Below are 23,440 nucleotides of genomic sequence, written 5' to 3' on the forward strand. Positions count from 1 at the left end.
GGGGGGGGGGCAGGGTAGAGGACAGACCAGTGGAAGGCAGGAGCAGGGCAGGGCACTTTGGATGGAGCAGGGGTGGGGTCATGTATCTTTTTTTTTTAGTTTACAAATATGGTAACCTTTAGAGTTACCTAGACACGCCCCCAGGCCTGCCAGTCCCACCCATCAGATTTCCCAGACACACAATGGCATGACTTAGACTAATTCTACAAAAAATACAGTCATGCAGCCTGTGACCTCAACCACTGTCCCCCATACCTGTTAAAAGCCGCCAGGACTAGATTCTGCACCCACGTCATGCTCACAGAGAGTCAATTTCCATAAGAGGTCACCAAAATCATCATAACCTCTATTCTGAAAGACCCAAAGGGAGCACAGATCAGCCATCCAATTACAGACCTGTAGCCTCAATACCGCTACACGTCAAACTAATGGAAGGCCTCATAGCAAAACTTCTCACTGAATACTTACAAACCCATAACATTCTTCACCCCTCACAATCAGGTTTCAGAGACAACTACAGTACAGAAACACTTCTAGTCTCTCTCCTAGACACAGCTAAACAATACCTAAGCAAAGGCAAAAAAATGCTGCTCATACAACTCGATCTCACAGCGGCATTCGACCTAGTATGAGAGAAGGCCTCATCCAAGGCAAGGCAAATGATGGGATGTATCAATAGAAGCTTCGTCTGTCGCAAACCTGAAGTCATAATGCCACTCTACAGAACCATGGTGAGACCTCATCTGGAATACTGTGTGCAATTCTGGAGGCCACATTACCGGAAAGATGTGCTTCAAGCTGAGTCGGTCCAGCGGATGGCCACTAGGATGGTCTCCGGACTCGAGGGTCTCTCATACGAAGAAAGACTGGGCAAACTGCAGCTCTATACCCTAGAGGAGCGCAGGGAAAGGGGTGACATGATTGAGACATTCAAGTACGTCACAGGTCGTGTAGAGGTGGAAAACGATATATTCTTTCCCAAGGGACCCTCGGTCACTAGGGGGCACCCGCTCAAACTCAGAGGAGGGAAATTTAGTGGTGACATCAGGAAGTATTTCTTCACAGAAAGGGTGGTAGATCACTGGAACAAACTTCCACCACTGGATCAAGGCCACCAGTGTGCTCGACTTTAAGAATAAATGGGACATCCACATGGGATCCCTACGACGGTCGAGTTAAGGAACTAGGTCATTAGCACTCAGACTTAATAGGGTGGGTAAATGGAGTGGGCAGACTTGATGGGCTGTAGCCCTTTTCTGCCGTCATCTTTCTATGTTTCTATGTTTCTAGTAGATCACGACATCCTACTACAAACACTGGAGGCAATAGGAATCACGGCAAAGTCTACAATTGGTTTGAAGGATTTCTCCGCTCAAGAAGATACAGAGTAAAAGCAAACAATGAACAATCAGAATCCTGGAACAACCCTTGCGGAATCCCCCAAGGCTCCCCACTATCACCAACACTCTTCAACCTTTACATAGCCACACTTGGCACATGCTTAGACAAACAAGGTATAACATCATACAGCTAAGCAGACAATATTACATCCTCCTGCCTTTCGACCAAAGCACCCCCAACACAACGAACAAACTTACACATTGCACTAGAAACAGTGTCAAAATGGATGAGAGACCACAAATTAAAACTGAACCAAGACAAAACCAAATTCTTATTTCTAGAAAGAAACAAAACCCCAACCATAACAAACCTAGAAATAAACTCCACCACATATCCCTTACAACCCTGCTGGGAATAACCTGCTGGGAATAACAATAGACAAAGGCTGCACCATGCAACTTCAAATCAGCAAAACAGTTCAGAAGGCATTCGCAACCATGCGCAACTTAAGACAAGTCCGAAAATACTTCAACAACGAACAATTCAAACTCATAGTACAAGTGCTAATCCTAGGACTCCTGGACTACTGTAACATACTTTACCTGTTATACCCCCCCCCCCCCAACATGCTAAAACAATTACAAACAGTCCAAAATACAGCTCTTAGGCTGATATACTCACTGAAAAAATATGACCATATTACCTCAGCTTTCCAAGACTCACACTGGCTCCCATTACAAGCATGCATACAACACAAATTCTAAGGCACTCTAGTCAAAGCCCTAAATGGAAATGGACTAAGCTATCTGAACAACCGCCTAATCAGGAAAAACACATCCAAACCAAGGAGAACTCAAGCACACTTTACCCCCTCCCCCAATCAAAGGCATACAAAGCAAAAAAATATATGACGGTCTACTAGCCACCAGAGCAGCAAAAATAGACCACCACCTCTCAAATCTGCTGACCACGACGCCCAACTACAAAACATTCAGGAAAGAACTGAAAATCATACTATTCAAGAAATTTATCAAATGATCTAACCAAACCGTATTGACCATTCCCAGATCCCGACGCATACTATAGCTACCAACCTTGTAATCTCCCTGGGAATGCCCAGGCTAATTTCTTGTTGTAAACCGCCTAGAGCTGAAAGGTATTGGTGGGATAGAAGACATCAATGTAATGTAATATAATCCCTGCCCCAGTTCCACCCCATCACACCCCCGATCCCGCCTCAGCCCCATGTCCAATCCCGCCCTCAGCTGCCTGCTCTCGATGGGCAGGACATCCGTACATGAGTGGATGCCCTCCTGCCCGAAGGAAAGCTTTTCAAAACATGGACAAAGTGCCGGGTTATGAAAAGTGGTCCGGACTCCCAGAGATGTCCTCAAAAGCAGGACATGTCCAGGGAAATCCGGACCTCTGGCAACCCTAGTGACCCTAGCTTTACTCTTTTGCTTATTGAACTGAGGAACACTGAAGTGGTTTACAGAGCATTAAAATATATAAGTAGCAGCTAGACAAAAAGGAAACAAAACTTAATAATAGCAAAAAAAAAAAATCAAAGCAATAAAGAAGAAATTTGTGGTACCTCTCGGCCCTGAGAGCTACACCATGAGTTAGCCAAAACAACCATGTTTTAATGGCCTATTTAAACTTATGAAGTAAATGCTGTGTTTGAATAGAGGTTCATAGACAAAATTGTGTGAGACAACGGCGTGCCGACAATTGAGCGCAGACAACTGAGCGCAAGGTTGACGGCGCGCCGAAGAAAAGCACTATTTTAAAGGGTTCTGACGGGGGGTGTTGTTGGGGAACCCCCCCCTATTTTACTTAACAGACATCGCGCTGGCGTTGTGGTGGGTTTGGGGGGTTGTAACCCCCCTCATTATACTTGAAACCGAACTTTTTGCCTGTTTTTTAGGGAAAAAGTTCAGTTTTAAGTATAATGTGGGGGGTTACAACCCCCCAAACCCCCCACAACGCCAGCGCAATGTCTGTTAAGTAAAGTGGGGGGGTTCCCCCCACACACCCCTGTCGGAGCCCTTTAAAATAGTGTTTTTCTTTGGCGCGCCGTCAACCTTGTGCTCAGTTGTCTGCGCGACGTTGTCTTGCGCGATTTAGTCCCGTCACTTTGAATAGGGAATGGAAAAGAATTCTAGAGGAAAGGACCTAAGTAGGAGAAAGCAGTGTCATGTGCAATCATGAGGGGGAGGGGGGAGAGCAAAGAAGCCCTGGGAGGAATGAAGAAGCAAGGAAAAGATAAGGAATGAGCAAACAGAGAAAGGTAAAGAGGGGTCTCAGAGTGAAGCACTGAAATGGATTGAGTGTGAGGTGCGCAGAGAAGAGGAGAGGCAAAATCAAATATTGGAGAGCCCTTAAAGGAGTTGAGTTGAAGATATTTGAAGAGAAACTTAGGGAGACCATTGTAAAGGCTGATGTAGTAATCGAGACAAGTTATTACCAGGATAAGAAACAAATGTCTAAGAATATCAGTGAAGAGGAATGCTGTGATAGATCTACAGAAAAAGGCCCGACTTTAGTGCAGGAAGAGGCGGTCGGAGCATCCAGCGAGTGATTTCCTTCCCTCGCCAGCGCTCCGGCTGCTCTCTCCTGCCTCTCCAGCTGTCCTCTCCTGGTCGGCGGTTCGCGGTCGGAAAATACCGCGAATGACCGGGACCGCAAACCGCTGACCGCAAATGACCGGGGGAACACTGTATTATAGCTGTGTTGATAAACATTTATAAATAGAAAATGGAAATAAGGTGATCCTTTTATAGGACTGATTTTAGTACATTTTTGACTAACTCTCAGAGACCAAAACCCCCTTCCTCAGGTCAAGACAGGATACCATAACAACAGTATACTTTACTGACCCGAGGAAAGAGGTTTTGGCCTTTGAAAGCTAATCGAAAAATATATTAGTCCAATAAGATGGTATTATTTTCCATTTTCGGTATTATTTTTATTTGTTAATTTGTAAAGTGATGATTGCTATTTCTCATTTATTTTTTAAAAATTTACATCTGGTATCTTTATATTTTGATACTATACACCCAAAACGGGATATTTTAACTAATTGTCTGGTATTCTCTCTTTAAACACATAGATACAAATAATACATAGTTCATATTCTTCACAGTTCCTCTTCGGTGCGGCCATGACCCAGTACAAAGTAAAGTGATTCAGTGATATTGCATAACGTCTATTAAAAGCTGCCTTATAAAGGCCTCTATATTCACTTCCATACAGATGTCTGCTACTGCCAGTTGTCTCCTGTAATAGTGGACATTTCTATGGACTGGCAGTAGCGGACTGGCCGTAGCGGACATTCGTATGAAAGTGAATATAGAGGCCTTTATAAGGCAGCTTTTAATTGACGTTATGCAATATCACTGAATCACTTTACTTTGTACTGGGTCATAGTCGCGCCGAAGAGGAACTGTGACTTTACCTTGTACTGGGTCACAGCCGTGCTGATGAGGAATTAAAACTGTGAAGAATATGAACTATGTGATTTAAATGAAGTTCTTTACTGGTTAACACTACAAGATTCTTCCATCTTTGGCCAATGCCGTTCACAAGGTCTACTGAGCACTTAGATGAATTGTTAAGTTATGTGAAAAACTACTGTGTGATTATAAGTTATTAAATGTTATTTGGTTGTATAATTTAAAAATGAAATGTTTTCAATAAAGAAATGAATTAAAAGTAATTAGAGGGTATTACTTGTATGTATGTATATCTTTATATTTTGCACAGGGGGCATGCATCACTGTTTCTGTGGTGTTACACTGTATACAGAGTATGGCTTCGTGGTGGTTCAGTTTAACTTTTGTCTACAAATTTCTTGTTCTAGTTTGTGATTACTTATTCCATACTGGGAGAGGGTGTATCTGTGTTCTGTGTGTATGAAAGACACGGTTTTCTGTTAGCATTGACTGTGTACTATTTTGGCTTGTTTAGTTTTACATTGGGTGTATTGATGTTTTATTGAGGAGAAACTGGAAGCCCTGAATATGTATACCCTAGAGGAAAGGAGGGACAGAGGAGATATGATTCAGACGTTCAAATACTTGAAGGGTATTAACGTAGAACAAAATATTTTCCAGAGATAGGAAAATGGTAAAACCAAAGGACATAATTTGAGGTTGAGGGGTGGTAGATTCAAGTTTCAAGTTTAATAATTTTTTTGATTAATCGCTTAATCATACTTCTAAGCGATGTACAGTTTAAAATTACATTTGATGGGTAACAATTAGAGAATAACACGAGGAAAAAATCTGTCCCCGTCACTGCACCGTCCCCGGCCCACCATCCTCTGCACCGCCCCGTCACCGCAGTTCCTTTCAACGCCCCGTCACCGTCACCGCCATCCCTTTCACCGCCCCGTCACCGCCACTGCCATCCCATTCACCGCCCCGTCACCGTCCCCGTCCCCGTCTAGCACCCATCTTCTTCCCTCCGCTCCCCCATAGTCTGGCATCTGTCTTCTTCCCTTCCAGCGTCTTCTCCCCACTCTGCCTTCCACATTTCCTTTCAGGGTCTGTTCCTCTCTACCCTCTTTCAATGTCTGTTCTATTCCTTTCCACCACCACCCTTCCCTCCCTCCTTTACCATCTGTTCCTTTCTACCACCCTTCTTTCATATCTTCTATCAGTCCCCCCACCATCACTAGCAGTCTCTCTTCTCCCTTACCATGAGCAAATAGAACTTCTGAAAATTGTATTGCTGAGGCATTATTTCTAGTACACCTTTTTTTCCAGATGGATAATGACATCAATTTTATAATTCTTACTGTCTGCTCTGATTTCATTCACAATTTGGTTTGTGTTTTGTACCTGAGGATTCCATGAGGCATTTAACCTTTTCCTGTCTCTTCTGTGATTTCAAGTTGATTCCTTCAATAATGGAGTCTCAAGGCAGTAGCAGTTTTCTATTTTGGGCTCTTTTGACATTGTTTAAGGGATTTCTTGTACATTTGGTGCTGGTCTTCTTTGATGAGGTCACTTCAGAATCTTTTTCCAAGGAAGAGAAACTTTTTCCCTTTCACCCCCTCCTTCCTTGTGTGAGCCGGAACACGCGGTCCCCGCAAGCAAGTAATTTTATATCATTTTCATTCTATTCATTCATAGAAATTAAAGTCTAGATAATGCCAGTCACATAACAAAACATGATTTTACAAAAATAATTCCCTGCACAGTCAAGCCTGCAAGGATTACTAGATGTCTTTCAGCAGCTCCCCTCCCTCCCTCCCCCTTACCTTTGTGGCCAAGTCAAAATGATCTACCAACAATAAAATTTTAAAAACACAAAGCACGCTGTACGCAGAGAAAATGTTAATTATCATTTATATTCCACGGGTTTTCAAAGAGGTCAAGGCAGATGACTTTATGCAATGTCACCTCAGTAACAACTATACAAAAATAGACAAATATTCCCCCTCCCTTTTTACTAAACTGCGATAGCGGTTTTTAGCGCAGGGAGCTGCACTGAATGCCCCATGCTGCTCTCGACGCTCATAGGCTCCCTGCGCTAAAAACCGCTATTGCGTTTTAGTAAAAGGGGGCCCTAGTGCAAAATATAGACAGCAGATATAAATTCTCAAAACGGACACATTTTGATCACTAAGTTGAAAATAAAATCATTTTTCCTACCTTTTTGTCTGGTGATTTCATGAGTCTCTGGTCCTTCTTCTGGTCCTTCTTTCTTCACCCGCCCCCCCCTCTTTATTTCTCTCTCCCCCTGGCCCTCCTCTTTCTTTCTGCCTTTCTTTCTCTCCCCCTTGACCCCCTCTTTATTCCTGTCTTTCTTTCTCTCTCCCTCTGGCCCCCCTCTTTATTTCTGCCTTTCTTTCTCTCTTCCCCTGGCCTCCCTCTTTATTTCTCTCTCCCCCTGGCCCTCCTCTTTCTTTCTGCCTTTCTTTCTCTCTCTCTTGACCCCCTCTTTATTTCTGACTTTCTTTCTCTCTCCCACCTGACCCCCCTCTTTATTTTTTCCTTTCTTTCTCTCTCCCCCTAGCCCCCACAAAGCCATCGTGCCAATTTCTCCACTTCCACGATTCTTTCCCTACCCTCACCCCCAAGCCAGCAGCTGATTTCTCCCTGCTCCTTCCCCGATGTCCTGAACTTCATCGGGCAGGAGCAGCATTCACAATTCACTGCTGTTGCCTACTTCAGGCCTTCCTCTCTGTCGGGTCCTGTCTTCATGAAAACAGGAAGTAGGCAGGACCCGGCAGAGAACAAGGCCTGAAGCCGGCAACAGCAGCGAATTGTAAACGCTGCTGCTGCCCGAAGAAGCTAATGGAGCACGAGGCAGACCGCTTCTCCCCCCTCCCAGCCAAACCCCCGCTGACCCTCCTATCTCCCCCCCTCCGTGAACCTTTCCGACCCTCCCAACGAGAGCAGCAAACCTCCTTCGCGGCTTTCTCCTCCCTCTGCCGCGTCACTGATGATGTCATCAGTGATGCGGCAGAGGGAGGAGAAAGCCGATGCTACTGGAGGGAGGTTTGCTGCTTTCGCTGGGAGGGTCGGAAAGGTTCACGGGGGGGAGATAGGAGGGTCAGCGGGGGTTCGGCTGGGAGGGGGGAGAAGCGGTCCTTCGTGGCTTTCTTTTCCCTCTGCCGCATCACTGATGACGTCATCAGTGATGCGGCAGAGGGAGGAGAAAGCCGACGCTACTGGAGGGAGGTTTGCTGCTTTCGCTGGGAGGGTCGAAAAAGTTCACTTGGGGGGAGAGATAGGAGGGTCAGCGGGGGTTCGGCTGGGAGGGGGGAGAAGCGGTCTGCCTCGGTGCTCCAAAGCCTGGCGCCATTACCTTTTTCGCCCCTCCCGCCCCCCCCCCCCTTGGTACGCTACTGCTCTCCAGCTCTCCTTAGTTTGCCGGTTTTTTTTTTTGGGCGACCGGCACGCTTTCAAAGAGCCGCGCACGCGCTGCTGCTCAAAGTTCAATCTTCTGCTCTGCTGCAACTTCCTGTTTCCGGTTGGGTCAGAGCAGAAGACTGAATACTGAGCAGCCGTGCGTGCGTGGCTCTTTTGAAAGCGTTCTGGTCGCCGAAAAAGAAAGCCGGCAAACTAAGGTGAGGTGGAGAGAGGAAGCTGGTTAAACAATCGAGCCGGCATGCGGGTGGGCGGGTGGGGGCTGCGGGAACCGCACGATCCTTTATGCCTCACTGCGGTGACAAGACCATTCACCGCTCCACGGGGCGGTGATGGCCTTGTCCCCGTCCCCGCAGAGGCTGCTAATTTTCATTCCCCGTTTTTGGCGGGTTACCCGCGGCTAAACGCAATATTAAATATTGAACTAAGGCCAGTACTGGGCAGACTTGCACGGTCTGTGTCTGTATATGGCCGTTTGGGGGAGGGCTTCAGTGGCTGGGAGGGTGTAGATGGGCTGGAGTAGGTTTTGATAGAGATTTCGGCAGTTGGACCCTAAGCACAGTACCGGGTAGAGCTTTGGATTCTTGCCCAGAAATAGCTAAGAAGAAAAAATTTAAAATATAAAATTGAATCAGGTTGGGCAGACTTGATGGACCATTCGGGTTGTTATCTGCCGTCATCTACTATGTTACTATGTATGTTACTATGTTACTGCTTGCTGCAGTGTGTAAGATGCTGCCTTTTCCTAGATACACTCTTGTTGTGCGACTTGTGGATTATTACTAAAAATCATGTTGTTCATACAGAGGAGGGGAGTGTTAAAGAATGATCGGCCCCAGACATTACATATGCTTGGTACGCCACTGACTGTAGCCAAGAGGAAGAGGGAGCAGAACAAAGTGACCTTGTGCCACGTGGGAGGACAGAACAAAGTAACTGTAAATTTGCGGAACCTGGGTTTCAGACAGCTGAAGCTGCTGGACCTCCACTCAAAACATTTGAATAACCCTGACTGAGATGTAAGAACTGCAGCCTATTATTAGAGGGGGAAGAGGTGATAGAAAGATATTAAATAGGGTGAGGGAAATCTCTAAAGAATACCATATAGGGTTAGGTGAGAAGCTGAAAGCAGTGATGGGAAATCTGAAAGTGGTGAGAAGTATGAAGAAAACCAGGTTGAGCTCATAAAGACTTTGCATAAGCAAAGAGTGATTAATCAGGTCAAAGGTGGAAGACTACAGCATTGCTTTTATCCAGGGATGTTCAAATTTCGTTAAAGAGGGTGCTGTGGCAGCTACAAAAAAACCCAACAAACCCAGAATATCTTGGATGAAGAGCTGAAGTCTTATTGAGGAATAAAGCCAGCTGTTTTAAGATAAGCTTTTCAAGAATCTTGGACAGGAAAGGCAAGCTAAGTCAGAAGAAGGATGGCAACAGCATGTTTCTAAGGATCGAGCATTTGGCTGGAAGACAGACTAGCATGGAGCAAAGGAAAAATTACTAGACAAAAGTATCTGAGCAAGTTTCACAATCTAAAAGACAAGCCTGTGATCAAGGCAGGATGAGGAGAGATGAATGCTAGAAAGGGTGCACTCAATGCAGAGCATTATCAAAGAGTGAAATTCTGGCCAGGGAGAAGGTGGACCAGAAGATGAATGACTGGTGAGCAAATCAGAGTGAGAAGAAGAGGAAGGAGTGGAGGGGAGGGGAGGGGGGAGGGAGAAGAGAATAGATAGGGTGGGGAAGAGGCAAGGCAATTTGCAGAAGCTGGATAGTAAAGGAATGTTGGAGGAGAGAGATTTTCAAAAGTAGCTGGCAATCTGATTGGCTTTGAAGAAAGGGGTGGAGAGATGAGGGTGAAAAGCAAATAAGCTTAGAAAAGTAAGGTCTCCTTTTTGGAATGTGCCAGATAAGACTGGCACTGGCTAATCAAGCTAAGAGTATGACATTTGTGCCAGATGCATTGTGCATGATAAAAGTGGTGTTTGAGAACACTTAGCTCTGTATAGAACAATGGTCTCAAACTCAAACCCTTTGTAGGGCCACATTTTGGATTTGTAGGCAGGGCTGGATTAACCAATAGGCCCAGTAGGCACGTGCTTAGGGCCCAAAATGGTCAGGGGGACCCGATGAAGGAGGGTATTTTTTTTTTTCAAATGGCGATGGGCCCCCCCAATCGGCAACGCAGGCCCACGATCGGCAACACGGCCCACTTCCTGATCGGCAACGCGGGCCCCCATGATCAGCAACGCGGGCCCCCCCTTCGACGGAAAGTAATACAAACGAGCAACGCGGGTAAGAAAGGTAAGGGGAACTGTAATTTTGCAAGCGGTGCTGCTTGCCCAAAGCTTCCCTCTGATGCAGATACCTGTATCCGCCTGGGCACGTCAGAGGAAAGAAAAGGGACAGGACTGGACTGATGATGGAAGTGGGGAGAAGAGAGACAGAAGGGAGCAGGGCAGATGATGGATGTGGGAAGAAAGGGGCAGGGCAAATGATGGAAGTGGGGAGAACTTGTGCCCAGCCCTCACCTCCTTACCACTGCTACTGCTTTCCCACATGCTGGATGGGGGGAAGAAGATAGAGTTAGTGAGATAGTGGAGGGGTGAAGGAAAGGGGTGGCAAGCTGTGAGTAGACACAGTGAAAAGAGGGAAACTGAGGGCTGAATAGTAAGAAACAATTTAATTTACACAGAGGCAGAAAATAGAGAAAGAAGACCAGAGAAGAAAAGGAAAGGGAAGAGAGAGGAGAGAGATGTCAAAGAACGGGGAAGGACACAGAGATATCATATCCGAGTGAAGGAAATTAGAAGAGAGATGCTAAAAACCACAGAGGGGGAGGGAAGGAGAGATGGAAGGAGAGAGATGTCAGACTATGAGGGGAACGGAGGGAAGGTGATGGATGCCTGACCAAGGGGGGGAGGGGGCAGGAGCATTGATGGCAGAGGGAGACAAACATTTTCTGGAAGGAGCAGACAGTGGATGGAAGGAAGAGAATGATGAGAAGATGAGGAAAGCAGAAACCAGACAACAAAGGTAGAAAAAAAATTATATTTGTTTTATTTATTTATTTTTGCTTTAGGATAAGGCATTATTGGAGCTGTCTTGATAATTGTTTATTAATAGAAAATGGAAATAAGATGATACTGTTTATTGAACTAATTTTAATATATTTTTTTTACAAATTCAGAGACCATAACTCCTTCCTCAGGTCATGACAGGGATACTGTAACAGCAGTATAGTTTACTGATCTGAAGAAAGAGATTTTAACCTCTGAAAGCTAAGTAAGAAATGTATTAGTCCAATAAAATGATGGGCACTAAATTTTCTTTTGCCATGCCCCATGCCTCCTACCCAAATGCAAAATATAAATTGGTGGGCTTCCCAAAGCCCTGCCAGTTGAAGGAAGGGGAGTTTTGTTCAGAGATGTTTGGAGGTTGCATAGAAGAAAAACTACACTGGCACTGGTATGGCAATCTTTGCCGTTTGTTTTGAATTTTAAAATAAAAGAAATAAAGAAGTAAATACATGGGGGCGGGGCAGGGGCAGGGCATTTTGGGGTGGGGGTGGGGTGGGGCGGGGCAGGGGAGCTCAGTGTACTTGTAGGCCTAGGGGCCCTCGACAAATTAATCCTGCCCTGTTTGTAGGTACTTGGAGGGCCTCAGAAAAAAACCAGTTAATGTCTTATTAAAGAAATGACAATTTTGCATGAGGTAAAACTCTTTATAGTTTATAAATCTTTCCTTTTGGCTAAGTCTTAATAATAATATTGTAATTTATAGCTAAAGAAACACATGATCAAGAAACTGTTTTATTTTACTTTTGTGATTATGATAAACATACCGAGGGCCTCAAAATACTACCTGGTGGACCGCATGTGGCTTCCGGGCCGCGAGTTTGAGACTACTGGTATAGAACCAGTAGGCTGACAATATGTGCACTGAGCACAGGAGCACATGCTTGTCAAATACAGAGGATATCAAGAAGACCAGGCAGAGATGTAAGGGGGCATCAGAGGGGTAGACAGGACAGGCAGTGGCCTCTTGGGCCATGGCCTCAAGACTGAGCATAGAATAGTTTCTAGAAAGTTTAGAGATCAAGAAAAAAAATGAGGACATGATCTGACTAGGAGAGGGGAAAAGAAGGAATAGAAGACAATGAGAGATAACCAGGTCCAAGGTGTGACCTGAATGATGAGTTAGAAAGGAGACAACCATATTAAAACCAACATTTTTCACTCTTGTCAAAAATTACACAGACTAGGGGACACTTAATGAAGTTACAGGGAAATACTCTTAAAACCAACAGGAGGAAATTTTTTTTTTTCACTCAGAGAATAGTTAAGCTCTGGAACACATTGCCAGAGGATGTGGTAAGAGCAGATAGCGTAGCTGGTTTTAAGAAAGGTTTGTACAAGTTCCTGGAGGAAAAGTCCATAGTTGTTATTGAGAAAGACACAGGGGAAGCCACTGCTTGCCCTGGATCGAGAGCATGGAATATTGCTACTCCTTGAGTTTTGGCCAGGTACTAGTGACCTGGATTGGCCACCGTGAGAACGAGCTACTGGGCTTGATGGACCATTGGTTTGACCCAATAAAGCTATTCTTATGTTCATAACTTTTGAGAGCAAAGGCAATAAATTAGAAGAAGACCAGAACACACCAGAGCTTGAGGAAATGCTGAAGTCAACTGTAACTAAGAGCAGAGAAGAAGCACAAAAATCTGCAACCAAGAGAGACAGTTTGTCTTGTAAAGCTTGAGAAGAAGAGGGGGCGTGTAGTAGACATTGCAAAAAAAAAAAAAAAGAGGAGACAGAACCTGTGGAAATGCAAGTAAGCAGAGCCTCAGAGAACACAGAACTGAAAAAGGCATAGTTTTTGATGCTATTCAGTGCTTATAATGTACAATTCATAGACAAAAGCACGCAGGACAATCGCGTGAGGACAAAAATGCTAAGACAAATGCGCGCAGGACGTCAGCGTGCCGGACTAAAAGGTAACTTTAAAGTGCTCCGAGGGGGTATGTGGGGGGAGGAACCCCCTGATTTTACTTAGACTTGTTGGTGCTGCCGTTGGGGGGCTTGGGGGGAGGAACCCCCCCATTAGAGAGGAAAGTATCATTTTTCCCACTGTTTTAGTGTTTCCTCTGTAAGTGTGGGGCTGTTCCCCCCCACCCCCCCAACAGCAGCGGCAACACTCCCCCTCAGAGTGCTTTAAAGTTACCTTTTAATCCAGCGAACTGACGTCCTACGTGCATTTGTCTTAGCGTTTTTGTCTGTGCTTTAGTCACCATAATATCCTATTCATGGTAGCTGATACTTACTACAGTAAGGGAATCCAGATTTTTGTGGTGCATCTCCAGTTACCTCTCCAGGCCCACTTATGCCCCTTCACTATGTTACCTCATCAGTTCCCCGGGGCCTTTACCGCCTTCCCACAGACCTCACCTACAATGAAGAGAATTTCGACAGCAAGGTCACAGATGCTGGGTGGTCCGCGTGTGGAGGGTGCTCCCTCGTCTTTGCTGGTGCTGAAACACACGCTGTAAGGAACAGTCACAGCCACATAGAGGGTGGCCAACAGTATCAGGCAGTCCCAGCCAGCCTTGAATGTGCCATAGTGCAGCAATATGAAGGGAGACTTCCTCACTGCAGCCACCTTATACTCCGGGAGAGATGGTTTCTCTGCAAAGACACCCTGGATAGGAACACAAGGACACAGTCACTAGAAGCAGCTAGCTGTTGTCTCGTTTCCGCTGTCTCCGATTGCTGAAATTGTTTCTTCCTAAATCTTTCATTGGCTCCTGGTTTATCTTAGAATTCAATTCAAATGTGCTTGCATCTTTTTCAAAATTTTAAATGGTATTTTTATTTCCCCTCGTTCCCTTATTATGGATTGTTTACAGATTTTCCTATGCAAGAGGCATCCACCAATTCAAACTCTCCCTTCCTTCTAGAAAAGGAATTAAAGGACTTAAGATCTTTAGTCAATCTTTGGCTTTTAAACTTTCGCAACTATGGAATGAACTCTCCTTAACTCTGAGGAACCCCAGTCCTTTCTAATCCTTTTGTAAATTTCTAAAAACTTTTCTATTTGCTAAACATTTTGAAAATTAATTTCTTTTGAAACTTTAGGGCTCCTTTTACGAAGCCGCGTTAGCGGCTTTAGCGCGCACAACTTTTAATCTCGCGCTAACCCCCCCCCCCCGCGCTAGACGAAAAACTACTGCCTGCTCAAGAGGAGGCGGTAGCGGCTAGCGTGTCCGGCAGTTTAGCGCACGCTATTATGCGCGTTAAACCGCTACCGCGGCTTCGTATAAGGAGCCCTTTGTTTTTTACTTTCTTCAGTTTTTACTTAATTGTTGTAAACTGAGTCGATCTTCCTTAGGTTGATGATCTGGTATATAAAGTTAAGCTTTAGTTTAATTTAGTATCTCTTTTAAAAAGTCTCTTTTTCTCCCTTTGTTTTTTCCTTCCCCTTCAATTTTTTTTTCACTATGGGCTCCTTTTTTAGCGCATGCACCGGATTACTGTGCGCTAGCCATAAAATTACCGCCTGCTTAAAAGGAGGCAGTAGCGGCTAGCGCGCTATTCCGTGCGTTAAGACCCTAATTCACCTTTGTAAAAGGAGCCCTATGTAATCCTATCCGTTTCCCTTTTGTATCCTGTGAAGTTTTTTTTCTTATGATCTGTTTAATATTTTAATCATGTAGGCCTTACTCCCCCCTCCCTATTTTTTAAATTAACTTTTAGTATTGTACAATGTAAACCGCTTAGGACTGTTAAGCAGTATATCAAGCTTTAATAAAACTTGAAAACCTCTTTTTTGGGAGGAGAAAGGGTCCTGCCCAGTAGTTTTTCTCCAAGATCTTTGAGCTTCCAGTTCAGAGGTGGGTATGGAGAGGGAGAGGGAGAGGGATATGATGTATTCCGGAAAGGCATTTAAGATCTGGTGTTAAATGATCATAATAATTACAAGTCAAAGATCTTGATGCTTTTTTGGAGTGTGTTTCTGTTTCTCTCTATGCTTATTTTTATCTCTATTTTGTTTACTTTAATTATTATTTTAATTCTATCTTTAAATTATTTATTCATTACTTGTTGGAATATTTCATTTCTATCTCTATCTCTACCTCTGTCTTTTTATTTTTATTTTTCATACTGTTTCTTCAGGTACTTTAGTTAGATTGTGAGCCTTTGGGACAGTTAGGGAATTTCCAAGTACCTATCTTATTTATTTAGTTTTTATTTATTGTATCTTTAATGCATCATTTTTGTAAACCGCTTAGAAACCTCACGGTTATTAGCGGTATATAAGAATTAAATTAAATTAAATTAGAACTGTTTATGTTTATCGAGAGCTTCTATACTGCTACTAATGGCTGGGGAGTCAATTCAGAGCGGTTTACATGAGCTTCTGTAGAGATGTTACAATACGTGAACTCTATACTGAAATACACGGAGCTCTGTGGTGGTGTTACAATACAGAGTTATTAATACCGGCATGATTATGCTATAATCAATCATCCTACTTATGTTACTGGCACATTGCACCCTACGTTCATACCAAATCAATCGTCCTACATATATACACATATAACACTAGGTTTTCTACTGCAGCTAAATGCACTATATTTACACACCTCCTATGGAGGTTGGCCATTTCAACTAAATATAACTGGAATGATTGTGTTGCAGTATCAAAGCAGGGTGCTCCTTGTGTCTAGAGGTAGGATGAGCAAGTGCTGCTAAGGTAACTTTACCCTCTCTCACAATGCTCAACGCCCGACATCACATCTCATTTCTTGGGAGTGCTGGTGGCTGGAAGCTACAGCAGTTCGTGCAATGGAGACATCAATCAAAGGCAGGAGATACAGAGGCAGACTGTGAGAGCCTATTAGGACAGTCTTTGCCCTGTTCTTCAAGTCTGAATTGCTGCGGGACCCACTTCCCTAGGATCAGCTCTGATCATCAGCAGGTTGGGTGCCTTTAGCCTTGCACCCTCTGACTTATTTTCAGATCCCTAGCTCCCTCCCTCTTGAGATTTAGATAATTAAGTTCTAAAGTTGTGCATCATTACAACATCATGCTTTTCAGAATGGTCTTGTAAAAAAATGCATAATTGGACATCATACTATTTTTTTAATGTGTTTATTCAAATTTCCCCCCCCCCCCAAAAAAAAAAAAAAGAATACAGTATTGGTATAGCCCGACTTTACTACAGGAAGAGGTGGTCAGAGCAGACCGCGAATGAATGAGTCCGCGATTTGCAAACCGTGAATTCACGGGGGAACACTATATTTCTAGAAATGTACCCATTTTATGTCTCTTTCTAATGGCTATACAGGTGTCTATGTGCATGTATAAAATAGGCTCCCAGAAACATTCCTAGCATGGCACAAGTGGGTTTTTGAATGTATATCTGCTCTAAGACAGGTGTACACATGAGAGGGTGGTAGATGCCTGGAATGTCCTCCTGAGGGAGGTGGTGGAGAGGAAAACGGTGATGGAATTCGAAACGGCATGGGATAAACAGAGGATCTTTAATTAGAAAACAAATTGGATAAATTAAAGAACTAAGGCCAATATTGGACAGACGTGTACGGTTTGTTTCCCATAGAAACATAGAAAGATGACGGCAGATAAGGGCTACAGCCCATCAAGTCTGCCCATACCATTGACCCCCTATTAAGTCTACTGGCCCCCTTAACTCTACTGACCTGCTCTATTAAGTCTATATCCTAGCGACTCTATTTATTGGTATGACTCCCGTAGTGATCCCACATAGGTATCCCATTTGTTCTTGAAGTCTGGGATACTGCGGGCCTCGATCACCTGTACTGGAAGCTTGTTCCAATGCTCTATCACTCGTTCCGTGAAGAAGTACTTCCTGACGTCTCCACGAAACTTCCCTCCCCTGAGTTTGAGCGGATGTCCTCTTGTGTTCGAGGGTCCTTTGAGAAGAAAGATATCATCTTCCACCTCGACCCGTCCCGTGATGTACTTAAATGTCTCAATCATGTCTCCCCTCTCCCTACGCTCCTCGAGAGTATAGAGCTGCAATTTGTTCAGTCTCTCTTCGTACGAGAGACCCTTTAGCCCCGAGACCATCCTGGTGGCCATCCGCTGAACCGACTCAATTCTGAGCACATCTTTACGGTAATGTGGCCTCCAAAATTGCACACAGTATTCTAGATGAGGTCTCACCATGGCTCTGTATAATGGCATCATGACCTCAGGCTTCCTGTTGACGAAACTTCTCTTGATGCAACCCATCATCTGCCGTGCCTTAGATGAAGCCTTCTCCACTTGAGTAGCAGTCTTCATGTCTGCACTGATGATCACTCCCAAGTCTCGTTCTGCTGTAGTCTTGGTCAAAGTTTCTCCATTCAAGGTGTAAGTTCTGCATGGATTTCCATTTCTGAGATGCATGACCTTACATTTCTTGGCGTTGAAGCCCAGCTGCCAGACAGAGGACCAACTTTCTAAAGTACGGAGGTCCTGTTCCATAGTATTCTGCAGATTGTAGCCGTTTATGATATTGCATAGTTTGGCATCATCAGCGAATAAGGTTACCTTACCTTGAAGCCCTTGAGTCAAATCCCTAATGAATATGTTGAAGAGGAGTGGACCCAGGACTGAGCCCTGTGGCACTCCGCTGGTCACTTCCGATGTTTTGGAGAGGGTACCGTTAACCATCACCCTCTGAAGTCTGCCACTTAGCCAATCTTTAACCCATGCAGTTAGTGTTACTCCTAACCCCATCGATTCCATCTTGTTCAGCAGTCTGCGGTGTGGGACGCTGTCAAAAGCCTTGCTGAAGTCTAGGTATACGACGTCTAAGGACTCTCCTGAGTCCAGCCTTCTTGTTACCCAGTCAAAGAAGCTAATAAGATTGGACTGGCAGGACCTACCCTTGGTGAATCCATGTTGACTGGGGTCCCGGAGATTCCCCTCATTCAAGACCGTATCTAATTTATGCTTAATTAGTGTTTCCATGAGTTTACACGCTATTGAAGTGAGACTCACCAGTCTATAGTTCGCAGCCTCAGCCTTGCAACCATTTTTATGCAGAGGAATGACGTTGGCTGTTTTCCAGTCCAACGGAACTTTCCCCGTGCTTAGTGAGAGATTGAAGAGCACGGCCAACGGTTCTGCCAGAACATCTCTCAATTCTCTAAGCACTCTTGGGTGTAAATTGTCCTGTCCCATGGCCTTGTTCTCCTTGAGCCTTGTCAGCTCGCTGTAGACGTCTTCAGGTGTGAACTCAAAATTCTGAAACGGGTCTTCCGCAATTTGTTTTGCCTTCAACTGTGGTCCGTGTCCCGGTGCCTCACAGGTGAAGACTGAGCAGAAATATTCATTTAGTATTTCGGCTTTTTCAGAATCCGCCACCGCGTAGTTTCCGTCCGGTCTTCTAAGGCGTACTATGCCGTCTGTGTTCCTTTTCCTATCACTAATATACCTGAAGAAAGATTTGTCCCCTTTTTTAATGTTTTTTGCCAAAGTTTCTTCCACTCGAAGTTTGGCCTCCCTAACTGCTGTTTTGACCGCTGCGGACCTGGTCTTATATTCTACTTTAGTTTCCCTTCTCTGCGTACGTTTGTAGGAAAGAAATGCTGTTTTCTTCTCCTTAATGAGGTGCGAGATCTCCTCAGTGAACCATTGGGGTTTATTGTTTCTTTGCCGTTTGTCTACCGATTTTATGTAGCGATTAGTAGCTTCGTGTATGGATGATTTTAGGTACGACCACATAGCTTCCACATTACCGGTCTCTGCTTGGTCCTGCAGCGTCTGATGGACGAAATCTCCCATGCGTGTGAAGGCGGTGCCCCGGAAGTTAAGTACCTTTGTTTTTGTGATTGATTTAGGGAATCCTTTCCTAAGGTTGAACCATACCATGTTATGGTCGCTGGAGGCTAGCATATCTCCTACCAAGACCTCTGAGACGCTTTCCCCGTTGGTGAGTACCAGGTCAAGGATCGCCTGGGCCCTAGTGGGCTCCGTTACCATCTGTTTTAGTTGTGCACCGTTTATGGAGGCCAAAAGCCTCTTGCTGCTACTGGTGGTTGCTGAAAATGTGTTCCAGTCTGCATCAGGCATGTTGAAGTCCTCAAGCAGTACAGTGTTGCCCCGTAGAATGATATTCTCTATGTCCTCGATTAATTCCGTGTCCATGTCTTCCATTTGTCTTGGGGGTCTGTATACCACACCAAGATACAGGCATTTATTGCCACCTCTTGCCAGGTTAACCCAGAGGGACTCCCCGGTGTATTTGACATCTGTGATCCTGGTGGTTTTGATGTCTTCTTTAATGTATAGTGCTACCCCACCACCTAACCTACCCTCTCGGTCATGACGAAGTAGATTGTACCCCGGTATAGTCATATCCCACCCATGTGAGTCCGTAAACCATGTTTCGGTTATTGCCACCACGTCTAAGTTGGCATCCCTTATTTCAGTTTCCAGCTCTAGAATTTTATTGCCTAAACTGTGAGCATTAATATACATGGCCCTCCACACATTGTGTTTGCTAGGTCGCTGTAAGGCGTTTTCCACCTGAGTCTGTGTGGCTCCTAGAGAACTGCTTGCTATGTGTGCCCTTACCTTGGAAGCAGAGTGTCGACTCGTCCCATCTGGATAGTTCCTTTCCGCCCACCCATGTGTGGTGGTTTGGTGTAGGATAGGCTGGGGAGGGGATCAATGGGAACTCCACTAACTTGGAACATGAGGATGTTATTGGCCAGACTTTATGGTAGATATCCTGCAAACAGGATAGTTGGATAGGCTGGAATGAGCTTGGACAGCAACTTCAGCATTTGGAACCTGGAACAATATCAGGTGGACTTTACAGTCTACGACCAAGAAATATAAAAAAATAGATTTTTAATGTATTTTTAATGAGAATAACTAAAGGGCAGACTGGATGGACCATTCAGGTCTTTATCTGCTTTCATTTACTATGTTACTAAATAAATCGCATCTCTGTTCCAACACTTCTGAAATGCCACCCCCAAGGAATGCCTATGTGTTCTGACTGCATAAAAGTACTTTTCAGTTTGTGGGAACACTGTCAATTGCCCGTGCAACTTTATAATAGCCATTTCTGCATGTAAAACATGTTTTATGTACGGGAAGTGTTTGAACCAAATTAATCCCATTAAGCGCAGTTTCCAAAAGACATTTACCTGTGTAAATGGACTATTTAAAAATCACCCCACCCCTTGCAGGTAAAAGCATGGGTTTTGGAGGCCACAGGGGCCATGACATCCCCAAATATTGGTGGTCGCCGGTCGGTTATGGCTCTACTTCCCTCCCACCTCTTCCCGGCGCTGTACTTTTAAATCTTTGGGCAGCCGCTGTGCAGCGTCAATGGGTAGGCCTGCCCTGGAACCCTTCATTCTACTTCCAGGGTCAGGCCTGCTCGTTGACGATGCGCGGCGGCTGCTCAAAGATTTAAAAATACAGTGCTGGGAGGAGGTGGGTGGGGGAGTCAGAAACTGGTGAGAAGTCATGCCACAGGACTCTGCTGAGGCCTAGGGTGGAGCCCCTGGGCCCCCCCAGTGTTCTGTTGCCTATGGGTAAAAGGTATATACACTGTTGGTTCTGTGAGTTTGTGTGGCTATCAATATCTATTATTTTGCTTTGACTATAGCTGATCTTTACCACCACCCAAAAGTTACTATCCTAGGCAACTGTCATGTCTGCCTACTGGCTAAGCTTCAATAATACTCCTTCCGGAACCCTGCGTGGGAACTGCCACTGAGCAATGCCTGCTTCTCCCTCGTCCCATATCCCGAGTGCTGTGAATACTGCCTGTGCCTCATTTCAGTCTGGCAATATTACATGAGTCCAGTAAACTTATAGTGCAGGGGAAACCAAAACAATGAAATATAAACAAAACCCAGCACAAACTTATAAATCAATAGCATCCTTTCATAAAACTTAAATGCAAAAGGTTAGTGCATCCTACTGCGTGGCCACACTCATTCAGTCAAATTAATTATTATAGCATATGGAGATCTTCTGTAGTGGACTAATTCAATTTAAGAGCTGTATAAAATGAATTTTTGAAACATTTTTTTTTTCTCTAAAGCGGGAGACTGATGCTGAAATGGGTGGCTATGAGTGGTTCTGTTGAACGACTTCTTTATAGATCCCCCATTGGATCTCCGCTTCGAAAACTCTCTCGACAAATTCAAGTCAAAACTCAAGACTTTTCTTTTCAAAGATGCCTACGACCTCTGACCTAATTTCTTCCAAATAGAATCCATGTAGTTCCTCTATGGACTTTGCTAAAAATAAAAGTGCTTCTTTTGAAGCGAACCCTACCATATATTTCTCACCCCTTCCCTCACTTTTATTTTATCTCGATGTATTTACAGTGTTCCCCTGCAAATTCGTGATTCGTGGACTCAGTTATTCGCAGTATTTTCTGACTGCCTCTTCTGGTCAGAAAATACAGAGAATGAGTCCGCAAATCAGCCTTCTGAACAGCCGATTCTTCCTCCTCTCCCACCCCGGTCAGCCAATCAGCCTTCTGCACAGCCGATTCCTCTTCCTCTCCGCTCTCCCCCCTGGTCAGCCAATCAGCCTTCTGCACAGCCGATTCCTCTTCTTCTCTCCCCCGGAGCATACCAGGTATGATTTACTGCACCCGCTGGCACCCCAGCAGTCCTCTCCTGCCTTTTTACAGACTCAAAACCGAATCTGTGGCTTTTGGAAATTTGCGGGTGTTCCTGGAATGGGACCCCCGTGAATTTCGGGGGAGTACTGTATTAACTTACCAATTCTCTCCTACTCTTATTTGTTCCAGTATGTCAGTTTGTCATGCACTCCTCTTTTATTAATTTTTTTATTTGTCATTTTCTTTTAACACATGTTTTATTGTAAACCGTTTAGGTCCCTGTCTGATAAACGGTATATCAAAGAATAAAGAAACTTGGAAACCTGGATCTCTATTATGCCTATAATTAATTTGATCGAATGAATGTGGACACGCAGCAGGATGCAGTAACCATTTGTATTTAAGTTTTATGAAAGGACGCTACTGATGTATAAGTTTGTGCCGGGTTTTGTTTATATTTCATTTGGGTTCATTGTTACTCTTCATATCTCTCACTTCTTCGCTCCATTTTATCCCTCACCCTCAGGTTTCCGCCTCTTGTCTGCTCTTTTCCTACTGACATGCAAGGTACCTTGTTCAGCTTGCGTTTGGTCTTGCTCTGTTTTTGAAGGTGCCCAGAGAGATGGTACAGGACAGCTCGACTTCTTCTGCGGTTGGCATTGAATCCCTTTGCCCGGCCATACTGCCTCCGCCCACCTGTGAAATCATGTGATAAAAGAGAAGGATGCCAAAAACATGCATCACTTTAATACAGATCTGCATACCTAATCAATGTGGGTTGTTGGAAGACATAGATCAAAGGAAGAATAGCCAATAAGTCACCGATTCATGAAAAGGAGGTGGGGAGGGAGGAGATGCAGATGCCCATGGAATGAAAGGTAAAAATAAACCACATTGAATAAAATAAGTCCATGAAAACATCAGAAATAAAATACCGTATATTCTTGACTATAGGACAAGATTTTTGGGCCAAATAAATGGCCCAAAAACGGGGGTCTCGTCCTATATTCGGGTCATCGCCTGACCCTCCTCCCTGACTTGATGTAGGCCTCTGATAGGCCGGGACAGGAGAGATCCCTCCTGTCTCCTGGCCCGGCCGATGCAAATCATTTTTTTTTACCCCCTGTGTACCTTTTCTGCTACCCCCTCAGTACCTTTTTAGTTATCCCTGGTGGTCCAGCGGTATATGGGCAGGACAGCGCTCCTGCCCTGTGCACCTCATTTGACTGCCGATCGATGCTTGGGGCTCGCGGTGCACAGGCACACAGGAGTGAGCTTCTTGAGCTCCCACGCAGCCCTGCGCTGCAAACAGAATAGCTGCCGCAGTGCAGAGCCTGGCACGGGGGGGACGACAGGGTGCAGTGCAGAGCTTGGCAAGTAGTGAGGGGGGCTGGCTGCATAGCCTGGTAGGGCAGGGAGGGAAGGGGGCTGGGTGCAGAGCCTTGCAGGGGAGGGTATGAGGGAGAGGTCACTAGGTGCAGATCCTGGCAGGGCATGACACTTGAATATTAAGCCCTGTCTTATATTCGAGTCAACCATTTTTCCTCCTTTTGAGGGGAAAAATGGGGGTCTCGACTTATATTCGGATCGAC

General features: G+C 44.9%; 1 protein-coding gene across 1 annotated transcript in view; it reads right to left on the minus strand.

Annotated features, from left to right (window-relative positions):
• The window catches only part of KCNH3 (potassium voltage-gated channel subfamily H member 3), a 118,523-nt gene that overhangs the window by 47,481 nt on the left and 47,602 nt on the right, over nucleotides 1–23,440 (minus strand). The window contains exons 5-6 of the mRNA XM_033937814.1: nucleotides 22,420–22,544; nucleotides 13,670–13,919 (exon numbers count right to left, since the gene is read on the minus strand). Of these exons, the coding sequence (XP_033793705.1) occupies nucleotides 13,670–13,919; nucleotides 22,420–22,544 (375 nt within the window). The remainder of the gene's footprint in view (nucleotides 1–13,669; nucleotides 13,920–22,419; nucleotides 22,545–23,440) is intronic.

Source organism: Geotrypetes seraphini, chromosome 3 (genome assembly GCF_902459505.1).
Source record: "Geotrypetes seraphini chromosome 3, aGeoSer1.1, whole genome shotgun sequence".
Classification (NCBI taxonomy): Eukaryota; Metazoa; Chordata; class Amphibia; order Gymnophiona; family Dermophiidae; genus Geotrypetes; species Geotrypetes seraphini.